The following is a 24,864-nucleotide window of genomic DNA, read 5'->3' as shown; positions in this document are numbered from 1 at the left end:
AAGACTTCGGTACTGAAACTCAAATGAAAATTTCAGGAGTTGGAAGACCGGCACTTGCGAACTGCTTCGGGCACCGCACAGCAAGAAAGACTGATGTAATGACATTGGCTGAATGTTTTATACTCCTGATGACCTGATGTAGGGAAGAAGAGACAGCAACCGACGCAGAACCCAAGACTTTGTTAATCAGGCTGACTGAGGGCTACTGCAAGCAGATAACCCCAAATGTGATGACTGCAACAGTGAAATACGAAAAACATCTGTAACATCTAGAAAATTATTTTCTGATATAGTTTCCTTAAATCTTAAGATACTGTCAGTTCTAAATAATTAACATGAAATTTTCACATGTAGCACCCCATACTACAAAGATGTTACCCACAAACTGCTTATAAAATTTCATATTTTCCTTAAACATATTTAATATACAGCTTCCTTCCCATTGAGACATCAGCAAATTGGCACAGCTAGTTATCTACAGATGTTCCCATGGCCACCTGTCGCATTTGTGAAAATGTTCCTTCTAAATAAATAAATACATTGTTTTCTAACACCATTGGCATTAAATCAAAAATAGTATTTATCTCAATGTTTACTAAAAAAACTGAATGTTTCTAACCCATAGTCATTTGATGGACATATAGAGTGCATCAACATGTAATGTTACAAATATATAGTTTTTACTTTTCACACTCACTGCCTTACTCTCGTATCATATATATATATATATATATATATATATATATATATATATATATATATACACATATACATATATACATATATACACACACACATATACATATATATATATATATATATATATATATATATATATATATGCACACATATATGTCGCCTCACAGTGAGACGTTGCCCGTTCGATTCTCAGAGCGTCTTCTGTGTGGCGACATGCGTGAATGGGCGTTCCTTCATTGAAGGTTGTGCGTTAGGCCCGGCAAGCCAGCAAGAGTTTCTCTGTGGCAACCCCTAACCGGGAAAAGACGAAAGACACAAACAAGAATATATATATATATATATATATATATATATATATATATATATATATATATATATACATATATATATATACATATATATATATACATATATATATATATATATATACATATACACACACACACATGGCAGGGCTAGCAACTCGATACTGTAAATATGGCTCTATGTTATTCAGTTGTATTGACTAATGTCACTAATAGGCATGGGTATTTACCAGTAATGAGTGGGTTCAGGACTCTGCAGACACTAACAGGATGGACCTTGGAAGTGGATGACATGATATTAAGGAGGAGTCAAGAAAGGCAGTGCAGCAAAGCCACTTGGCTTTGTATCCAGAGTCTACTAATCAGGACAAGCTAGAAATGGTGTGGGAATTGAAGTGAGGAACAGGCTTCAAAAGGCAGTGAGGGATGTCATTAGAATTAGTGACAGACTCATGGCAATCAGACTCCTGCCTAATGAACTTCAGTTTATGCCCCAAAGCAGGATTGTGAAAGTGAGAATAGACTTCTTTCTCTCAAATGGCCTGATAGCAGTGAATACATAATTCAGGAGAGACACTCAGATCATCACATAAAAGAGTGGCAAACATGCTACTCAGGTAGACTTCCTCCATTTAAGGAAAGGGCACTGGGGTAGAATCAGCAATTGTAAAGTCCTCCCCAGTGAAACAATCAGCTCTTAGCATAGCCAGTGGCCAGAAACTAAGGTCAGCAGAGACCAGGGTGATAACTTGGACATTGACTGGAGACAGCACAACAGCTCAAGGAACTACTCACAGATGTAGCAAGAGAAAATAGGTGAAAATGAAGAAGAATGGCACCACCTCAAAACAGCATGAGTGAGGACTACATAACAGGTGTGTGGCCGAGTCAGCTATGGAAATAAGTTACATAAGGAAAGATGGTGGAATGCAGCAGTCCAGGAAGTCACCAAAAGAAAGGAGTGCAGGAAAAAGTGGGAGACAGAAAAGACTGACCAGGCTGAGAAGAAATACTGGTTGGCTAACAAAGAGGCTAAAAAAGGAGTGGCAATAGCAAAGAACAAGACATCAGAGGTTCTCTACCAGCTTCTGGAAAGTGACCCAGTAGATGGTACAAAGAAACTATCAAGTTGTAAGGCAAAGACAAAAAGTTAAAGAAGATAGTCAGACACTCTTCATAAGGGAGCCGCAATATCCTGCTCACATGTCCAGGACATCACAGGTTCATAGGCTGGTACTAGGCTATCAGCCCTAGGGCCTATACAAGCCTAGCCATAACAATTCCCTGGCTATTTCTTCCCACACTATTTACTTCCCTGGACCCCTGTCAAAGGCAGATGGATGGAGTACTTCCGACAGCTTCTGAATGAAGAAACCCCATAGAAGCTGTACTGCATCATACACAGCCCACAGTGAGAGAAGTGGAGAAGCCCACTCTAGAAAAAGTGAGAACAGCTCTAAAGAAAATGAAGTCAGGGAAACCAGCAGGGTCAGATGAGGTCACACTGTGAAGTCAGGGAAAACAGCAAGCTAAGATGATGTCACACTGTGAAGTCAGGGAAAACAGCAGGGTCAGATGAGGTCACACTGTGAAGTCAGGGAAAACAGCAAGCTAAGATGATGTCACACTGTGAAGTCAGGGAAAACAGCAGGGTCAGATGAGGTCACGCAGATGCAGGTTGGCAGGTTCATAGATAAGTACTAGGCGAACTGTCCTTGTAGGCCATTTTAAGCCTAGCCAATAACCCCATGTGAGAATCAAGCCCTGCACCTTGAGTCTGTAAGGTAAACACCTTAACAGTTATGCCAACCTCCCACCCTGATGAAGATGTTGGGTGAGATAAGAGGAAAAATGGCTCCTGAGGGTACTCATAGCAGTACGGAGAAAAAGACTTCTCAGTGGTATCAGACTCCTGTCACATTGCATGAACGTTCTGAAGAAGGTGACTGATGGGATGTGAGCAGTTTGGATTCAGATCAGGATGCAGCACAACTGACCTGATGTTTGCAGTGAGATGGATAGTTGAGAAGAAAGAGTCCAACTGGGCATTTCTAGACTTGGAGAAAGCATATCACAAGGTCCCAAGAAAAGTGACTCTCAGTCCTGAAGTGTTTAAAAGTCCCTGAAATATTGCTAGAATTGTGCAAGCTATGTACAAGGACCCAATGACTCAAGTATGAACAGTGTTTGGTCTCTGAGAAGGCAGACTGACTTTAAAAGCTCATTCTATGGTATGCTGCATCAGTCCAGAATATTTTTTCACTGAGTTATCATTACATTAGATTTAGAAGTCATACAAACTTTGCTTGAATAGAGAGATTTTTATCACTAGAGTTATGATTGTCTATCACATCTAGACTTGCATGCAGTAAATGATTTACATGAAGATAAGCTTGTGTTATTTCCTTTCTGCCTACAATCACCAGTTAATTATATTCTGTAATGGTACCTCATGGCGTGTTATTCTAAGAAATTTTCTAGTGTTTCAAATGGTTTCAGAGATAATGGCCTTATAGTTTTAAGTACCATAAATAGTCCAATACAGCCATTTAAGAATTCATTTATGGTCCAAAATGGTTTTACAGAGAAGTGGAAAACAAGTAAAGAAAGAAGAAACACCATGAAACAAAAAGATTAAGAAATAGGCACATTTTGGAGAAGTATTTAAGGAGACCTTGTTGAACACAAAGATACTGAAAGGACATAAGTATTAAATGAAACAGTAAGAAACTCTAATGTAGAGGATATGAAATGGGATGATGAAATGGCCATGGAAACAGATAAAATTAAGAAAAGTTCCTAACTATAAAACCCTAGCCTCAAATGCAGTATCGAACCTCTGGCTATAAGTATTAACATCTTTACAAAAAGATTTAGCCCTGAGCAAGAATTACTTCCATGTGCCTCTGGAACAGACACTAATCTGGTTAACAGGAGAAATGATTCCCTGCAAGCCATCCTAAAATTTACAGACCAATAATTTGCCTTCTAGCAACATACAAACTACAGATTTTGTAGTCATATAAAATAAAAATCAGTAAGCGTTAGCTTTTTGTTTTATTGCTATAAAATTCATATAGAAGAAAGGATCTTTCATTGCTGAATAAATCCATACTAAATTGTTATACTGCTATAAAAGTCATATAGAACAAAGGATCATTTGTTGCTGAATAAATCCAAACTAAAGACTTGTAAGTACGGCATGGACATAATAAAAAAAAAAAAAAAAAAAAAAAAAAAGCATTTGACAGCATCCCACATTCATGCTTACAAAGGAATAAGATACACCCTATGTTGATCAATTACATTACAGTAACCATGAAACAGTGGCAAACCACTTTGCAGTTGAACCATGACAAAGGGCAAATTGTTATCCCAGAGATATCAATTCAAAAGGGGATATTCCAGGGTGATTCTTTGTCACTGTTGCTGTTTTGTCTTGCCCCTAACCCATTTAGCTGTTTATTTCACAGATTAGGCTATGATTACAATTTGGCTCCCAGAGATCAATCTTGTTTAATGACGTATCTACTTTTTGTTGATGGCTTAAAACTGTGTAGTTCATCAGATGAGGAGCTGAAAGCACAACTACAAATGGTTAAAATGTTCTCAGATGATATAAAAATTACATTTGGTCTTGAAAAATATGCAAAAGCAACATTTAAAACAGAAAATTTGCAACACTAAGTAAATATCAACCCTGGGAACAAGAATGTGATATCTAGGAACTTGAACAGGAGGGATTGTATAAATATTTGTAAATTGATGAAGGATTGGCAAGTGAGAATAAAGCTATGAATACTAAAACTTAAACTCCCTTGATATTTATGAAAAAGGTCCATGCCTTAAATCCATTTACTCTTCCTGTTCTAATTTAGAGTTTTAGGGTGACTGACTGGTCTCTAAAAGGACTGGATCAATTGGACATGAAAACAAAAAAAATGCTTCATGCTTACTAAATGATATATAAAAAACAGTGTATAAAGACTATATAATCCTCACTCTGAGGAAGGCATTGGGCTTCGTAGAAAATGACTGCGTACAGATCTGCAATCATGACAATGCATACATTATCTGCTGACATCATCAGATCTAAACATAGTAAAAGTTTGAAACATGAGGATAGAAAGTCTAAGATGACATCTCAGTTTAGTTTAAAACAAGCAGGATTGGAAATCATACCAGAAGCAGATAAAAATCAAACAACTGAATATACCAACAACAAAAGTATATAAGGAAAAGAATCAGATGAGAAGGAAAGAAAACTGGAAAATCAATGCTGACATCCAAAACTACTGGATATGGACATATGAGATGGTGCTAGATATAACTTACCCTGAGCAAAATGAATGTGTGTGCATGTGTAGACCTTAAATACTTGTACAAGTTATATGTTTTTGGAAGCAAAACACATCCTTCACCAACTGCATATACTACAGCAAGTTTGAACATTAGGTGCAGTATCATTTTAAACACACACGTGTGTGTGTGTAATATATATATATATATATATATATATATATATATATATATATATGGAACAGAGGTGCAGCGGTAGCAGTATTGCCTCACAGCAAGAGGTTCTGCAGTTTGATTCTCGGCCAGGGTGCCTTCTGTTCAGATGTCCTCCCTGCGTTCATGTGGGTTTTCTCCAGGTACTCCGGTTTCCTCCCATGCTACAAAGACATCCATCTGGAGTGTTTCTTCCTGTGCCTCTGCTGAAAATAGGCTTTGTTCCAAGTCTGACTTTCCCACTTAACAAATGTTAAATAAATAAATAAATACATACACACACTACTACTAGCAATGCCGCCCGACAGGGTTTGTGTTCGTGTGTCAATACAGCATGCCCAGCGGTGCTCTGAGGCCAACAACACAGACGGAGGGTATCTACACTCCTGGAAGGGAGTTATTTACACAGTAATGCATCTTTTAGGGCATTTTTGCTTGCTTAATGTATCTTAAAGTAAAACTGCTTAAAACTGGCAGCCTTGCAGGACATTTTCTATGTTTTAAGGGATTTTAATTATGTAATTAAGTGCACCACAAACTTGAAAACACACACACACATACATATTGGAACAATACAGATGTGATATAAAAAGGCTGTAAATTATCACTTTTTGGTTTTGTACCTTGGCAAGAGATCATGCGTGATGGTTTTAAGGTGCAATAAAGAATTGTTTTCCTCGTCAAACTTGAAAATTTCTACTGTACTGCCATGATTTGGGTGATTCACAACAAAGAGGTACACCACATTATCTGAAAAAAAAATGTAGTTTATTATACAACGGCCTTCAGAATACTAAAAAAGTTTCCAGTAACCTCACTAGAACACCGTATAGTTGTTGCTTAGCTACTAAAATATTTTGCCTACTACATTTAGCTAATACACAAAATAAAATTTTCAACAAAATACTTTTTGTGCAAGTGTCATAATGAGGATACAGAGTATCAATGCAGTCATCTGTTCTGAAACACTTTCCCAGTCTCATCATTCACTTTGAATGTTCCATTCTAGAACTATAAAGAACATTTTGTATCATCTCTTAAATGCATACATTTCATCAAAGCAGACTCACGTGCATCTGGTTTGGAAGGCCAAGAGTGTACCATGCTTCCTCCTTCCTTTAAGGTACAAGACACCTGACAGACCAGAATTATTGTGCAATAGTTTGCAAAAATGTTCTTTTCCACACCAATCTAGTTGCAAGCCTAAGTTCAGGACTGAAATATTAGACTTTTGTAAACATCACAGTCTGCTTGACATTACTCCAGTGAAAACCCGTTTAGGTTTATATAGGTTTGATTAGTGAAGCACAGATCATCACAGTGTTCAGGTTGTTGTTTGTCTTTTCCTGGTTATTTATATATATATATATATATATATATATATATATATATATATATATATATATATATATATATATATATATATATATATATATATATATATACATACTAACAGCAGCACACAAAATTATTTACAAACCCTTCCCAGCCCTTACTTCTATTTTAACCCAGTACCACCTAAACAGGGCACTTAGATCCGAAAATAAACTTCTCCTGCAAGCAGAGAAACCTAAACTCCCAGCTGGGGACATGCTTTTTTCCTTCTCTATTGCCAAGCTATGGAATTCTCTCCTATAGCTATCGGAACCTTCAACAATATTTCCTCCTTCAAAAAAATCCCTGCGGCAACACCTCTCCACCATATGGCAATGCAGATGTCCCAATTTTCATCCATGCATAACCTGACGTCCCACACCCCAAGTCATATTCACCTTAACTTGCATATTCATATCTTCATCACTACTTAAAACACAATTTATCTTTCTTTGCCTTACTATCTATGCCTTACTATTTGTAATAAATCAATTCCACTCTGCCATTCACTATTGTGCTGGCTAATACTCTTAGAGCACCTTGCAAATATTTTCCATATGACTGCTTTTATCATTATATTATCTCTAAATGTATAATACAATTACTTAGTATGCAACTCGTAACTGTATTAATCTGCACATATTTAAGTATACATGATTTTTATTCTGCCTTTGTATATATAGCACTGTCTGTTTTTGTTAATACTGCTTGCATCTACTGTTTTGAACTTTATGTTTTATTATACTAACTGCCTTGTGGAGCTTTTCTCCCAAGGCCTCCACTGAAAATGGGTTATTCTGGCCCAGTGGACTTTCCTGGTAAACAAATGGCAATAAAAATAAATAAAGTGCATGCAACCCACCTGTGAATGGTTCTTAATTAGGGGTATCAGAATGTGACATTGATAAAAATCAGTGTTATCTGCAGAATTACATTTAAACAACTGTGTTTCTTTGCTTAGATCTCCCAGCACACAGGCCTACCTATATACTTTTTTTTGTAGTAATAATTGTCTTTCGGCTTTTCCCGGTTAGGGGTCGCCACAGCAGAACTCTGGTCCACTAATGACTGACAGTGGATTTTTACGGCGCCAAGTTGCCAGCCCAATGCCCAACCTTCAAAGAAGGCAGACCCATTCATGCACGCACCTACCTGCATGTCTTTATATGTTACTCAACCATGGGGAGGTCATGCAGACTCCACACAGAAGGTGCTCCAGCCGAGAATCGAACGGGAGAACTTCTTGCTGTGAGGCATGAGTCATAAAAACAATCAGTTGTAATGTTGATTTTCGGTACGGGTGACACCTGCATTATAAATCTTGGGGCTCTCACAAATGTGAATGTTAAATATATAAAGTAACTGTACAGTTTTTAGTTACAAAAAAATACTTGATTGTAATTCCAACTGTTTTATAAGCAAACAAAAATCCATATTCAGAAAACATGCAAGTAAGACAGCAAATAATCGGTAACTTTATTTTTCTCCAAGTAGATTATATGTTAGGGACCTACAGTTATGGTACTGTCACAGACAATGGCATGTATTTACTATAAGTGTTTAGTTTCAATAGCTTAAATTTTAATACTCAGCATGTTTAAAATGTTCAGCAGATATCTTATGACAGCTACAGCTTTTGGTATAATGTATAAAAAACTTGCACTGCCAATAAAGAACAGGATTTAAGACATTTGCTACAAAGCTGAATACCTTGATTTGAATCATATTAGATTCCATTTTTGTACACTTATTTTGAGTAAACTGGCCACATTCCTTTATTCCCTACTCTTAGGGTCTCCAGTATAGAAGGAAAAGTACAGTTGTGTAAGTAAACTTACCATAACAGCAGCTATTTGAATGATCACTACTGTAGTAGCATTAGCTCTATGGGTTATACCCTAATAGGTATATAATAGCTGGGCAGCTTCCAAAGCTTCAGGCTACCTTCCATGCACCAAAACTGTCAAGCAGATTGAGCTGAGTTGGGTACCAAGCGCTTCTCTGCCAACAGAGATGGAGGCTGAGCCCTGAAAGGACAATACTAGGAAAAACAAAAATAACCACATCAAAAAACAAGGGGGGTGGTAAGAAGGTGTGGCTACTACAGGAGTGATCATTCAAACATCTGTTATGGTAAGTTTACTCACACAACTGTACTGTGTTCATCATATTGATCACTGCTGCAGTAGTCTTAGCTATATGGCTAGATTACTGTAGCTTATTACATTTGGAAGGTGGAAGGAGAAGAGTCCAGGAACCCCTGGAGAATGGTCCTAGCAAACCTGATCTAGACCTAGAGAAGCAATCAAGCTTATACTGTTTTGTAAAACTATGTACACAGGAGCAAGTTGTAGGTTCTGGAATACTTCTAGAATCTAACCCTTTTTAAAAAGCCATAGATGAAGCCAAGGCCCTGGTAGAGTGGGCCTTGACTCTGCCTCAGACAGTTTTACTGTGGTGACTATAACAAAACTGCCTTAGACAACCATTAGGAAATAGTCTGTTTTGTCACAGGTTGTCACTTCTTACCATCACAAGACATGAACAACTGATCTGAAGATCTGAAAGATTTAGTTCTGTCAAGATAGTACCCAAGTTGTCTGCGGACATCCAAGGTATTCAATATCCTTTCTCCCTGACTTTGGGTTCAAGAAAGAAAATGGGGAGAAGGATCGTTTGGCCTAAAGTAAACGTGGATACCACTTCAGCCATAACAGAATGATTAGTTCTCAAATAAAACCTTGTCCCTGTGGAAAATGAGATACGGTTGACTCCCCATAAGTGCTTGCAACTCAGATAGCCTTCTTGTAAAGGTCAGAGCATTCAGTCAAACTCTTTTCAATGTTAAGAATCTCAAGTCAGTCAGGTTAGCTGGTTCAAATAGAAGAGCTGTTGACAAGCACAAAATTAAGATCTCAAGGCAGGATCACTGGTTTTCTTGGAGGACTCTTATGCAAAACCTTTTTCAAAAACATTTTGACATGAAAATAAACTGGAAGAGGATCCGATCCATGGGCACACATGCTGAAATGGCCAATAAATGAACCTTGACAGATGATTAAGAAAGGCTATAGAATATTAACTCACACAAATACTGCAAAACCAGAGAACTAGCCTTGAATGGGTGTCCGTTATGTTGCGGATGCCAACCAGAAAACATTTCCATTTGCTAATATATTATTTTAAAAACACCAAAATGGAACTGAAATAAACTAAGTAATAAAAAGAAAAAAAAAACAGCATCAGCTTGAGATCCAGTAGAGACTTTTAATAAAACAGCCGTTAAAAACACAACAAAATACATTATGTTAAGCGTTTTTGTCTTAAAACCAAAAATACATCAGAACAGTGTGTATAGAAACTAAGAATGCTTAAATACTCCCTTGTAGGACTCCATCTACTCAAGTAATACAGTAGTAACTGAATCCACTTCTAAAAGGCCCAGGTTGTAATTCAAGCTCTAGAAAGCCTTGCTGCAAATGTAATACACAGCAAATGTAAAATGCGGATACAGCTAGTTGAAAAAAAAAAAAACAAGTGGAAAAAACATTGTGTTAAACACAATCAAACAATGCATGCCCTTCTTTTAAGTTCACTTGTAATGGGTATATTGTCATTTAACCCTGAGAAGGCTGTTGCATCAAGCCTTAGTTGCCAAAGCATCTCTCGGTGTAGTAAAAAGTTTTTCCAGTCTCCTGAATAAACAGCTGACCAAACCTGTTCAGAACTAGGAAATGGAATTTTTTAAAACCACTACATTGAGTTGCAAGACATGCCAGGGAGTTTTTATCAGATTTTTGCAGACTATATAGGTGTTGGTATATTCTGTTATTCAGTGCATTGTTTGTCTTACCTATATAGAATGCGTGACATTGTGTACAGAACCACAATGAAACTTTCCACTCCTGTAATGTTTTGTAATTTTGTCTTATAAATTGCCAGTGTAATTACTGCTGATGTATGCACATTGATAGCATCTGCCACAAGTTCTAGTTGTGGGAAAAGACCTTTCAAAGTTGGGAATTTTCCAACAGGCTCTTATAAGTTCATAAGTGTGTACTAGGCCCTTGAGCCTTTACAAGCCTAGCCCATAGGATTACCCTGGCATTGTGCCACCCGACCTTAGTTCCCAGTGCATCTGTCGAGTAGAGCCACTGGAGTGATCCCTGGGGTGAATTTTCTATTTCCTATCCACTCATCAAGATTTCTGTTGAAGAAGGCCAGTGAGGTGCTCTGTTTGACATGTATGGGAAAGTCTATTCCATAGCATGGGCAGGCAGTCTCTGGGTTATGATCCTGTCCCGCCAGCATGTTCTATTGATTGTGGTAATGAGCATGTGGTGTGGAGGGATTTGGATTTCTTTACATGTAGTATTTCTAACAGAGCTGGGTCAGACATGGCTTTGTAAATCAAGCAGAGATCACCTCTAAGTAGGTGATATGAGACAGAGAATAGTTGGAGTTTTTTGAGTCTGTCCATATAGGACAAGTGTTTAAGGCCTAGGATCCTCTTTGTGAGGTACTTTTGTGGCTTCTCCAGTTGTTGCAGGTGTCTATTGATGTACATGCCAAATGGGGCATTGTACTCGATGATTGACCTAATGAGGGAAGAGTAGAGGGAGACAATGACCTCTTAATTCCTGGATGTAAAACCCTTAGCAATGAGATGTGCCACATAGGACTTTCTGACCACAGTGGCAATGTGGTGGTCAAAGGAGAGGTTGCTGTCAACCTGTGTTCTCAGATCTCTTATAAAGCCTTCTGTTTTTCAGTGAACTACCATCGATGTGGTAATTCATGGAAACTGGGTTTTTCCCAAAGGGGATAATGACACATTTTGTGGAATTGAGCTTAAGGCCATGGTTCTGACACCAGTTGTTGGTCTCAGTGAGGCCTTTCTGTAGGATGTCAACATCACTTGGGGAGTTAATAATGGCTACAACTTGCAATTGCCTGCAAACTTTGGCAGCCAGAGTCTCTTTGTGTTGACCTGGACTTCTGAGAAGTAGATACTAAACAGGACAGAAGCCAGGACCGATCCCTGTGGGACTCCACTTGTGACTGGTCGGCAGCCTGACTTGGAGTCAGCTACTTTCACACTGTGGGTTGTATCTGTGAGCCAGTTTGCAACCCACCTATATAGGGGGTTGATACCTAGCTTAATGAGTTTTTCTATGATTCCTGAGTGGGGAATGATATCAAAAGCCTTGGCCAGATCAAGGTAGACTGTATAAACCACCTTGCCTTCATCTACACCTCTGCTCACTGACTCAAAGAAGTCAACCAAGTTGAGCTGGCATGATCTACCCTTCACAAAACCAAACTGTGTGGGATCCACAGTTTGGAGATTCCCTATATCCTTGTTTATTAGGTCCATGATGATGCGTTCCATAGCTTTGCACATCAGACTTGTCAGGCTAATGGGGTGACAGTTCCCAGGGTCTGTAGTCACTCCTCCATTGTGGAGAGGGATGACTATAGCAGTGCACCATTTGGTATGGACAAAGCCTGAGGTGAGGCTGTGATTGAACAGGGCACACAGGTGAGGTGCCAGTTCACTCTGTAGTTCATGTAGGACACAGCCAGGGATATTGTCAGGTCCCATAGAAGTTGTACTCTTGGCCTTGGACAGTGCTGTTTTAACCTGTGCAGTGGTAATACTGGATCCCTGGCAATCTACTGGTACTGAGAGTGGTCCTTTGGCAGGGGGGGGGTAAAGTTGACATTGAATATGTCAGCCAGTATATCGGCAATATCTGTTGGCTCAGTATAGGAAGTACCATTGTGCAGTAGCTCAGAGCAAATCTGTGTATTGCCATGGAGATTCTTTACATAACTATAGAAGGCCTTGTGGTTGTCTTTACTATGTGCTGCAATTCTGTTTTCATAGCTAGCTTTAGAGGATTTGATGAGGGATTTCAACTTTTTGTTGAGGCTGATAAGGGAGTTTTTCCACACTTGGGACTTCACCTTATTCTGCATCAGTTTCCTCCTCCTGTTGTAGAGTTTGTTTATGGCAAGGGACCACCAGACTGGCTTACTTTTTTTGGAGGAGAGCGTCATGGTTCTATTGGGTATGGCGAGATCCATGCATTTGTGTATGTGTTCGTACAGTGGACTGGTGCATGATTCGGTGGTCATACAACTATTCTCCATTTGCATGGGTGCCGTGAAGTTAGCCACTTCTGTGTTTACATGTCTTAATATTGTATTTCCTTTTATATGTAAATCCAGGGTTACGAGAAATAAGCTGTTTGGTGGTGTCATCACAATGAAAAACTGACCAGTACTTTCAAACTATGTTTTCAATGTCCTTGACGTCAAGTGAATAAGGAATAACCATATTTTTGGAAAATCGGATCTCACATTAACAGGAGGGGTGTCTTTGCTGTTAAAGTGTAGCCCATGTTTAAGAATAGAGCCATATTTTCCATTTCTCTCAGACCAAATTTCTCTTTTTATAGTCTTGAGAAGCTCTGTAGGGTATCCCCTAGCCTGAAACATCTCGTATAATAAGGTGAACTCTTTTCGACAATGTTCATCATTAGGAAATTCTAGAAAATTGGCTATTGACTATCCCTCTTTTTTGGTGATACGGATGTCAGCTGGTAAAAAATATGTATTGCAAAAAGTTGGTTTCTTGTATGCACCTGAGGATAGTCCAATTTCAGGAGACCACCACACATTGACATAGAGGTAGTTAATCTATTCCTGTAGAATCAGGCTTTCTTGCCAATATTGGTACCAGCTGAACATCCTCAGGAAAGAGATGCCTAAAAGGATTTAAGACCCTATCATCTTGGCAAGCAATTGAAGCCAAGTAGTGTTGGGGTTCTATCAGACATTTCTGTTCTTGTGTGAGTACATCCAGCCTGTGAGGAAACTTGTGGTAAATGTCCCTGGCCATTTCCAAAAGAAGGGAGAACTATGGTTGCCTGGGTCAGAAGGGAGTCACCATAATGAACACGGTTGAGGGATTTCTTCTGAATCTTCAGAAGCACCCTGGATATTAGTGGAAAGGGTGGAAAGGCATAAAGGAACATTCCTGTTCAAGGAAAAAGACATCTGTCATCCAGGCTTTCTTACATAGAGTCCTGGAGCAGAATCTTGACAGCTGATCATTCAGAGAGGAAGCAAACAAGTCTACTTGAGGAATTTACCACAGATTGATCAAATCTTGAAGACTCCCTGATCAAGTTTCCATTTGTGCCCTTGTCCTGCTCAGCCTGTCTGCCACACAGTTTTGCTCTGACAGCATGAATATGGGCAACATTCTTGGCTAGGCCTATAAGGGCCTCTAGGCCAATAGCCTGGTATCATCCTATAAACCTATGACAGAATGCAGAATGCCTGTAGAGTGACACTCTGCTGTTAAGCTATATCCCAAGCTAAGATGGCTGGTTTGCATAGGGGGTATTGTCCTGGTTCCCCCTTGCTTACTGATGTACCACATGACTGTGATATTGTCTGCAACAACTTGAAGAGGTCCCTTGCACCAAAGATGATTCAGAGAATTTGAGTGCCTTGATCAGGACAAGTATCTCTTTTACATCTATGTGCTTCTGACTGTTCTTAGTATCTTACACACCCTGCACTTTGTATCCATCCTGAAATTGCTCCTCAAGCAAAGTCGAGACATCTGTGGTGACCGACTGCTTTGTAGAAGGGCAGGAGAAGGGGATACATGGATTTAGAGAAATCTGTTGTCTCCAGCAAGTGATTTCTCTTCTAACAAACCCAGCACTGGCATTTGGAAAAGCAAAAGGCATTGGTGCCGAGGCAAGAAAGACTTCAAATACCACTATCTTTCTCATGTGGAGTCTTGCCAGAGGTAGCACAATAACCAGAGAAGCCATGAGACCCAAAATCCTTGGGTATTCCCTTGTAGTGACTGAAGTCTGAGTGGAAAACCCTAGAAATGCATCTAGATATAGATCTATTTTTTTTTTTGTGGAAGAAAAGTTTTTTGAACTGTGCTATCTAGCTGACATACCAGAAACACAAACTTGTGAGAAGGAGTCAAGAAAAACTTTTGAATATTCTTTTAGACCTCTCACCTGAGAGAGAGAGAGAGAGAGAGAGAGAGAGAGAGATTTCAGACACTAAAAAGACTCTGCAAAGGTGAAAAAGTCATCTAAACATGGAAAAATGGGGGTATCCTTGCAATCCCCATTGCATTGGAATCCCATTGCAATTTTGTGTGAAACATCTGTTTACCTGGATTTTTTTGACTGTTTATTTTTGCTTGTTACCAAGACTGGATGAGGGGTTAGATAATCTTTTGGTAAAGGAGGACAGAAAAAACAGAGATTCCCTGTTATCAGCTTACCCCTTTCATCGCACGTTTTGATCACCTCTGCAGCAGTGGGGCCAAAATCTAAATGTCTATCCAAAGGAGAATTTACAAGCCTTAACACATGAGCCTGACAAAAATTCTGAAAATAAAAGTTGCAGAAGCATACAGTTTCTCACACTTATCAATAATCTTCCCATCCTTAGCAGAAATAGTAGAAACGGAATTAAAGTGTTTAGCAGCAGAAGGATTAACTAAAGCTACAGCTGCCAGATCAGGTTTGGAAAGAGTCTATAAAAACTTAAAAGATTGAGAAACTTTATGCATCCAATCTGCATTTTTAGGGGCTGCTGACGGACTGCCAGGAAAATTGTAGGTAGCAGCACACATCCTTGAAAGCTGACAGAACTGGAGGAATTGGCGCAGGTTTTGGAAATTCTTTCTGTAACAGCTCATAGTATTTTCATTGGGACTGAAAAAAAAATCAGTGTTCTCCCACTGAAAACACTTCAACATTCTAGCAATAGTCTCAGAGAAAGAGAATCCCCCACAGGGAGAGCGAGAAACTGAGCTCTCCTCCAAGTCTGAATCAGAAACATGAACACAAAACCTTGCATCTTTCCCTTCATCCTTTGGTCCAGTTTCAGAATCTTGAAATCTCTTCAGGGAAGGAGTTAGCCCTCTTACTTTTACCAGAAACTACTTTATAAGAAGGATAAACAGTCTAAATTAAACCCTGAGCCAGAATCAGTAAACTACTCCTGTCTGAGGAAATTTAAGGAGGACTAGATACATGTTTAGTTTTCTGTTCTTTTTTGACAGGAAAACTGGGACCAATGGTGATAGTAAAGCAGTAGCTGTTTCCCCAAGAATGGGCAGAAAATTTTACAAAACAGGGAAACCTTCCCTATTCTCTCCAAGGACATACAAGACTGGCTCTCCCCTGCTCACAGAGGAGATCCCAACAGCTGCAGAGGACATGGATAACCATTGGTCCATAGGAGCTGTAGGTGCTATACCAGAGGGATCTGGGGTAAAAGATGAGTGGGGTCTGCGGTACAACTAATGGCCACAGCAGAGTAACTAACCCACTTGCAGCCGAGGCAAATTGCTAGCCTGCTGTGATGGTAAAGGCTGTTTGCTTAATTTTCTTTTTGTGGCTGGGCGAAGGACTGACCATAGGACCGACAGACTGTTACACAGTTAAGCCAAAAATGGTGCCTCTTTCCTTGGGAAAAGCAGCAGCAAAAGTTTTTAAAAGTCACTTTTTACACAGATAAACTAAAAAGCACTTTAACATACTTTGCTTTGCGGTCTCTTACAATACAAACTTCTAGCTTTTAAATAAAATTAAAATAACTTTCCTGAAGAGGAAAGTATCGATAATAAACAAAATTTTTAAATGCAAGTTCATAAAGGGAACTTATCTGTCCAACAAAGTAACAGCACAATCCGACTGTTAATTGCTGAAAAGCCTCAGAGGAGCATATTGTTCAGTGGTAGTAAAGCTCTGAAGGGTTTCCCACCCAAACTTGTCTTTTAGTCAGCTCAGTTCAAGCTGCCCAATAGTTTGGGCATGTAGAAGGTGCCCTGAAGCTTTGGAAGCTGGCTGGCTATTATATCCTTGCCAGGATATAACCCATACAGCTAAGGAGACTGCAGCAGTGGTCAGAAAGATGAACTGGCATTCCTGTGCAACTACAACTGCAGACCCATCATGATGCACTGTTTTTTTTTTCAAACAGCCAGTGGATTTTGAGCTGTCAATGACTTGAAAGTACTCATATAAAATATGGATGACATCTTCCATGCATTTTCATGAAGCAACTGCCTTTAAAGTCGTGTGTGTCAGACACAGATAACATTTACCTAACAGCAGTGCCCAGGTCTAAAATTGTGACTTTCCAATAAATGTATGAAAAAAGATGACAACCTCACAAAGCATATTCTAAACTGACCTGATGAATGACTAGTTTTGTATAGATCCAATATGTAATTTGAACACTTATCAACTGTACTGCCTATTCTGAGCAAGACTGTCATTTTGACATTTAAGGTTATGGTTTAATTTATACTGCTGCAGTTGCTTTACCATTTTTCAGTGATACATGGAAACATGAAATATAAAGGTAAGTAGTGGCATTGCCATCCTGAGCTACCTGAACTCTTACATAAGAAGTTCTGGTTCAAGGGTAACACCAACTTTTACATCACCCTTTACACAGCAGATATGCCTCATCCTGTTGATACAAATTTTCAGACTTCCACACTGTGTTTGATGCAAATACCTCTCTGAGAATGTATTAATTGTGCACATAATAACATCTATCTCTATACAGTTACTGAAACCTGGTTTAAATGTAACAAGAGCACTGACTGGCAACTGTGTTGGGCTCTCCATGTTTAAGAAACCATAGGACCCTCAATATACTCAGTCAGTAGCCAAAGCTTGGAATATCCTGATGGACATTAGACCTATATCTAGCACTCACTTATTTAAACACTGACTAAAACACTCTCTTACACAGTTCTGGCTCTGTACTTGAATCATAATCCTCTGTCTCCTTCTGGTCTTCCTCTAGTTCTGTACTTGAATCATAATCCTCTGTCTCCTTCTGGTCGTCCTCTCGTTTCTATTCCTCTGTCAATCATTCTTCTTATTCTCTGCACTGTCCTTTCAGTCTCTTTTTAATAATGACTCATCTTCATAGCTTAATTTTAGCTCTCTTCTTTAAACAAAAAAGAAATGGTCCAGGAGATTCTGAAGAAACAGCAAACCACAACAAAGAATCCCCAAAACCAGGATAAAAGCTTGAAAAATCGACAGAAGAAACATGCTGAAAAATAATTGAAATTGCCCTTTTAATTCCCCAAGCCCTAACGTTCAGCACTCTACACCATAAAATACATGCACTTTCATCCCCGTTAACACTCAAGACTTCACCAGAACAAATAGTTCTAACCACTTAATTTTATTTATAATAAAAAATTAAACTCGTGACATTTCCCCACCAACTAAACACACCCACACCTCTAAAAAAAATGTTGTCACTTTTTGGTAGTTAAACTGGGTTTCCTTGCCTAAAATTTGATAAACATATTAGTTAACCAGTTACTAGAGGTGTGGGCGTGTTTAGTTGGTGGGGAAATGTCACATGATTTAAATTTTTTACTATAAATAAAATTAAGTGGTTAGAACCGTTTGTTGTTCTGATGAAGTCTTTAGTGTTTACATATAAAAGTCGATTCCAAAAAACGTATAAATAAACAATATTATGACATGCATAAAGATGATTCTAATTATGCTGCTTATAATCCTTCTATCAGTTCCAAGAACTTCAAATGTTTTTCCTTTGGTATTATTGAAATCATTATTAGTAAAATAACTGCCAAAATATAAAGCTTGCAAAATGAAGACTATCAAATAAAAAGTATAAAAGGCAGACAACTCTAACATAAGGTAAGTGCTTTCATGGATAAAACAACTTACAGACCATATTAAAAAAGTAAAAACATACTACTAGTAGTAAAAACTAAGACATAATTCACCAATGAATGTAACTAAAACATATCACATGCTGACTTCCCATTAATAACCAGCTGCGGACTCCTTTCCTTCAATTTAGGTCTTAAAGAGACCCTGTCATTAAGTCCATCTTCCTTGTCTGCTTGTAAGTTAAAGTATCCCTGCCTTCAGTTCTGTTTACAATGTCACCCATTCTACCAGCATCTCTTATTTGTCCAATAACTTGAAAAGTACAGTTTTGTACCTACCATAAATGTAGATGTTCGAGTGCTAATACAGCTGCAGTAATCACAGATGGGTTTTCAGAATTCCAAAGTCTCGGTCCGGCGTCGGTTGTCGTCGCTTACTCTTCTGACGTCAGGAAGGCCAGAGTATATAAGACACAGCCGACGCCATGTTCTTCAGTCTTTCTTGCCCCAGATGTCAGGTGCCCCCAAAAGGAAGGCAATACATAAATAAAGCTTTTGTACATGTGTAAAAAATGCAATGTAATGCAAAAACAGTGTAAGCAAGCAAATAAAACATAGCAGGATAACCCAGTCAAGTGGTATGTGGGGAAGGAGGGAGGGAAACCTGTACTGCAGCTGTATTAGCACTCGAACATCTACATTTATGGTAGGTACAAAACTGTACTATGTTCATCGTGCATACAGCTGCAGTAATCACAGATGGGTAGAGTCCCATAGCTATGCATAGGGTGGAAGGTACTATGAGGAACTGGGTTGAGCCAGAATGCCCTGCAAAACAGCAGTGGCAAAGCCTGCTCTTGTTCTGGAATACAAGGGCAGGTGGTAGTGTTTTGTGAAGGTATGTACAGAACTCCAAGTGGCTGCCTCCAAAATATCTTTAGTAGGAACACCTCTGAGGAAGGCTGTAGAGGTGGCTGTGGCCCTGGTGGAGTGAGATCTGATACCAGTAGGGACAGGTTTCCCATGATAGGAATAACAAAACCGTATGCAGTGGCCAATCCACTTGGAAATGGTCTGTTTTGTAACTGGTTTCCCTTGAGCCCCTACAGCATAGGACACAAAAAGTTGTTCTGATTTCCTGAAGGACTTTGTTCTGTCCAAATAATAACGTAGCTGCCTATGGATGTCTAAAAAGTGTAGAAGCCTTTCCCCTTTGTTTTGAGGGTTAGGATAAAAGGTAGGTAGGTGTATGGCTTGAGTTAAGGCTACCCTGGATACCACTTTTGGCATAAAAGATAGGTTGGTACAAAGGGAAACCCTGTCCTGATGGACGATGAGGAAGGGCTGCACTGCCATGAGGGCCTGTAGTTCAGAAACCCTACGAGCTGAAGTGATGGCCAGAAGGAAACTTGTTTTCCAGGACAAATATTGCAAATCTGTTGAGGCAGCAGGTTCAAAAGGAGGCAATGTTAATTTTTCTAGTATGTAATTAAGGTCCTAGGCTGGTATTGGTTGCTTCCTTGGAGGTCTTATATTCTTGGCCCCTCTGAGGAACTGCCGTAAGAGTGGGTGAGAGAATAAAGGAGGATCCGTGTTGAATTCTGCAGAAATGGCTGAGGCATGTATTTTTATGGAAGAAAATGAAAGTCCACTGTTAAGCAGTTCAGCCAGGTACTGTAAAACCTGAGGCAAGTTCAATTTTCTAGGGTCCTGACCTCTTTTCTCATTCCAACAGCAAAACCGCTTCCATTTGGCGGAGTAAGCTTTTCTAGTAGATGGTCTTCTGGCTTCCAAAATGACATCCTGCACCTCCTTGGAGAGTAGGGTCTGTTGTGGTATTAAGGAATTTTCCATGCAGCGAGGTTGAGTGTTTTCAGCTGACTGTGAAGAGTTTTGTATCTGTTCTGAGTCAGCAGAAGAGGTATTAGAGGCAGGGACCAGGGAGGAGTATGTGTTAGGCTCCTCAGGAGTGGATACCAGTGTTGCCTTGGCCAATCTGGAGCAATCAGTATCATCCTTGGTTTGTCTGTTCTTGCTTTCAAAAGCACCTTGGGTAGAAGAGGCAGAGGTGGGAATGCATAAACTGTCCATGCTGTCCAATTGAATGAAAGGGCGTCCACTTTCCAGGCCTTTGGATGGAAGGTCCTTGAACAAAACTTTTTCAATTGATGGTTCCTGTGGGAGGCAAAAAGATCTATGTGTGGCCTCCCCCACGCTTGGATTATCTCTGTAAACACCTGAGGATGTAACTTCCATTCGTGTGGATCTGTCATATTTCTGCTTAGAGTATCTGCCAGTGTGTTTTCCAGTCCTGGCAAGTACTGTGCTTGAAGCTCGATTTGTCTTTCCAGAGCCAAGTTCCAAAGAGTCATGGCTAGTCTGCACAAGGAGTATGAATGTGTTCCTCCTTGTTTGTTTATGTACCACATGACTGTGGTGTTGTCTGTTCTTATCAGTAATTGTCCTGGATGCAAGAAGTCTTTGAAGGCTGTAACTGCATTTATTACTGCTAGCATTTCTTTTTGATTGATGTGAAGGTGCTTTTCCTTTTGGGACCATCTGCCCTGAATGCACCTGTCCTTCATAGTCTGAGGCGCCTGTGGTTATGACTTGTTTTGCTTGAGGCTTGCAGAATGGAAGGCCTGCGTTTGACATGCTTGGGCCCACCATAGGAATTCCTTTTGCAAACATGGAATTATCGGTATAATTGCTTCCAAGCTGTGACTGTGTTGAGACCATAGATTTTTTAGGTACCACTGAAGTTTCCTCATATGCAACTTTGCACATGGGATTAGAAGAATGCAAGATGCCATGAATCCCAGAGCCTGCAGGATTTTCCTTGCAGTAAGCCTGGTACTTTTTGCTAGTGTTTTGAAGTACTGAGATAGTTGCCCTTGTTTTTCTGGCGTAAGATATGCCATCTGGGTGTTTGTGTCCAAGCTGGCACCCAGGAAGGTTATTTTCTGAGATGGTGTTAGCCTTGATTTCTCCTTGTTGATGGTATATCCCAGAGAAAGCAGTAATCGTGTCACATATGCCAAATGTTCCAGTAGTATGTGTTTGCTGTCCGCTTGGATCAGGCAGTCGTCCAGATAAGGGTGAATTTGTATCCCTTGAAGTCTGCAGTAGGCAATTACTGATGCTAGGCACTTTGTGAATACTCTGGGTGCAGTAGATAAGCCAAAGGGCAATGCAGAGAATTGATAGTGGATTGAACCTGCAAGAAATCTGAGGTATCTTCTGCAGATTTGTCTGATTGGGACATGCAGGTATGCCTCCTTGAGGTCCAATGTTACCAGCCAAAACTCCTTGCCCAGCATGGGAAGAAGTTGCTGTAATGTGAGCATCTTGAATTTAGTAGAAATGTGTTTAGGATGGATAAGTCCAGAATGGGTCTCCAGTCGGTTCCTTTTCTTGGTACCAGGAAAAAGTCTTGAATAAAAACCTTGACCTTGTTGGTGCGTAGGTACCTTTTGTATAGCTCTCATGTTTAGGAGCTTTGAAATTTGCAGTTGTGCCTCTGCCCTTTGATTTTGTGGCAGGTTTGGCATGCCTCTCATTTTTGGAAGAGTGTGAAATTGAAATTTGTAGCCTCTATTTATGATGTCCAGTATCCATTTGTCTGTTGTGACAATATGCCAATTGCTTGCAAATAATGCTAGTTTCCCTCCCAAAGGTGCTGCCAGCTGTGACTTTCTTGGCAAGGAAATGAGGGAGTCATTGGGTTTGCTTCCTGTATTGTTGTGCACTGTCTTCACCACCTCTTGGTGCTGGAGATTGCCATTGTCTGCCTCTATATGATCCTTGTGATTGCCCTCTGCCCCTTGTGTGTCTATATCTACCTCTTTGGGGCTTGTCAGTGGCTGGAAAGGACCAGTTTTTTGAAGGCCAATTTCTGCTAAAACGTGGTGACTGGACCTGTAAGAAAGCTTTGACAGTTTGCATAGATTTGGCTTTTTCTTCCATTTTCCGTAGTATCTCCTCAGCATTAGTACCAAATAGTACATCCTTTTGTAAAGGAGCATCTAGAAGTTTAGCTTTCACATGATCAGGCAAATTTTGTTCCCTAAGCCAGGCATGTCTGCGAATGACTGATCCTGTAGCAGCCGCTCTACTGGAGGCCTCTAGGGCATCATAACCACATTGTAAGGTGTGTTTACCCACTTGCCTATGCATCATATCCTGTAACTCTTTAAAATCTGGTTGTTCAGGTTGAGACATTTTGTTCCTTAATTGTGATAACAGGTACTGTTGATATTTAATCATATGAAACTGACAGTTTAAGGCCCTCATGGCTAGGGTGGCCGAGGTATATACCTTCTTACCCCACCTTTCTAGAGATCTGGATTCCCTTTCTGCAGGAAGTGGATTCTTGGCAGTGGAGGCCTTTAATCCCTTGGGGCCTTGTGAAATGGTTTCAGGGTCAGCATTATGGCCTTTGTAGAGAAATTGGTGAGAACTGGGTACTCTGTAATACCTATCAGGCTTTACTGGTGCAGGAGGCAGAGAATCAGGGTTAAGACAAGCCTCCGAATAAACATCATCCAGTACATCCAAAACAGGGGGTATTAGCCAGAGGTCTGTGCTGAGGTAACCAAAGAAATTCCCTAAGTCTTTTCTTGGAATCTGAAAAGTCTTGGCCTTCCCAATGGAAGTGTTCCCTCAAGGTGTGCAAGGTTTCCCCAAAAGAAAAATCCTCAGGGGGGGATACAGAAGGAATGGACTGCTCTACATCCGAATCCTCAAAAGGAGAATAAGAGTGTTCCTCTGCATCAGAATGTTCTGATAAAATGGATCCCTGATCAGAAGAGGGAGATTCTTCCTCCACTCTGGGTCTCTTGTCAGGAGGGGGCTGAGAACTTCTGATAAGAGTAATTAGATCCTCAGCCATTTTAAGCATCTGTTTCTTAGGCATGGGTCCAGGAGATGGGCCTTGTGCAGTAGGCCTCGTAGGATGCCTGGCTGCTTTGGATTTAGTAAAGGCCTTAATTGAAGAAGAAGATGAAGGCCTAAACACACCATGGGTGGAGGTGGACCTGTCCACATTAGTAGGCTCGACATAAGCCGGGGCTTCGGTTGTAGTCTGGGAAAGGGCCGAGGACCCAGCGGTCTTGGGTACAGAGAACACCGCCAAAGGAGTGTCGTCGGTAGTCAGGGACTGCAAAGGCGTCTCGCTGAGAACCGGACCACGTGTAGCCTGTTTTGGCATGGTGTCGGTCCTTTTCCTTGCGTTTTTTGGATAAAACGGTAGTCGGAGTGTCCGATCACATTTTATAGTCAAAAGCTTTACCAAAGTAGTGTTGGGCGAACTCCGCCCGACGCTTGATAGTGCGTTTATTGAAGGTAGCGCAAAAGCGGCAGCCCGAGACGTCGTGGTCTGGGCCCAAACAAGGTATGCAAAGGGAATGGAAATCCTTATGCGGTATTTGCTTCCCACAAGAAATACAATTATTAACTTTTTCTGACATCGCCCTGAGGCAAGCAAAGTTTCAACGGGGTACTTAGCTTTAATGAAGACTTTGGTTCCAAATATTTTCGTAATTCAGGAGCTGGCCGACCGGCACTTGCGAACTGCTTCTGCTTCGGGCACCGCGCAGCAAAAAAGACTGAAGAACATGGCGTCGGCTGTGTCTTATATACTCTGGCCTTCCTGACGTCAGAAGAGTAAGCGACGACAACCGACGCCGGACCGAGACTTTGGAATTCGGCCGACCGAGGGACCGCCTGACGGCTGAAAACCCCATCTGTGATTACTGCAGCTGTATGCACGATGAACATCTAATATGTGTTTGTTAGATGTCTGTAGGACATGTTGCACTAGAGAATCGGTGGTGTTCAGTTGTTTTACATCTCTAGCATGCTCTCGCATTCTTTCCATTAGTGTGGGATTTGTTTTTCCTACATAAAATTCCTGGCACATGGAACACTGTGCTAAATAAACTAAGTGTCTAGATCTACATGTAGCTTTCACCATAAACTCATACCTCCTACCTGTCCCAGGATGAGTAAAGACATTGCTCATATTTATCAAGACACAGAAATTACAGCTCATACATGGCAGAGTACCTTTTCTGCCCATCTCCCCATGTTCCTTTTTCCCATAACATAATAGCCTCTTTAAGGAACTCCTATTCCTAAAAACAAAGCTAGGACACAATTATAACACTGTTTACTTCTGGGTCCCATGTTAAAATGTGCCAATTTGTCTTTATTATGTCACAAATTTTGACTATATTATCTGAGTAC

General features: G+C 40.1%; 1 protein-coding gene across 2 annotated transcripts in view; it reads right to left on the bottom strand.

Annotated features, from left to right (window-relative positions):
- The window catches only part of LOC122797136 (serum paraoxonase/arylesterase 2-like), a 695,627-nt gene that overhangs the window by 117,659 nt on the left and 553,104 nt on the right, over positions 1-24,864 (bottom strand). For both annotated transcript variants that reach the window (XM_044065936.1, XR_006364032.1), the window contains exon 5: positions 6,140-6,266. In XM_044065936.1, coding sequence (XP_043921871.1) covers positions 6,140-6,266 — 127 coding nt within the window. The remainder of the gene's footprint in view (positions 1-6,139; positions 6,267-24,864) is intronic.

This window comes from Protopterus annectens, chromosome 3.part0, assembly GCF_019279795.1.
Source record: "Protopterus annectens isolate FY-2018-M chromosome 3.part0, PAN1.0, whole genome shotgun sequence".
NCBI lineage: Eukaryota > Metazoa > Chordata > Ceratodontiformes > Protopteridae > Protopterus > Protopterus annectens.
The sequence above is the reverse complement of the archived record's forward strand: the minus strand, read 5'-3'. Positions and strand labels throughout refer to the sequence as shown.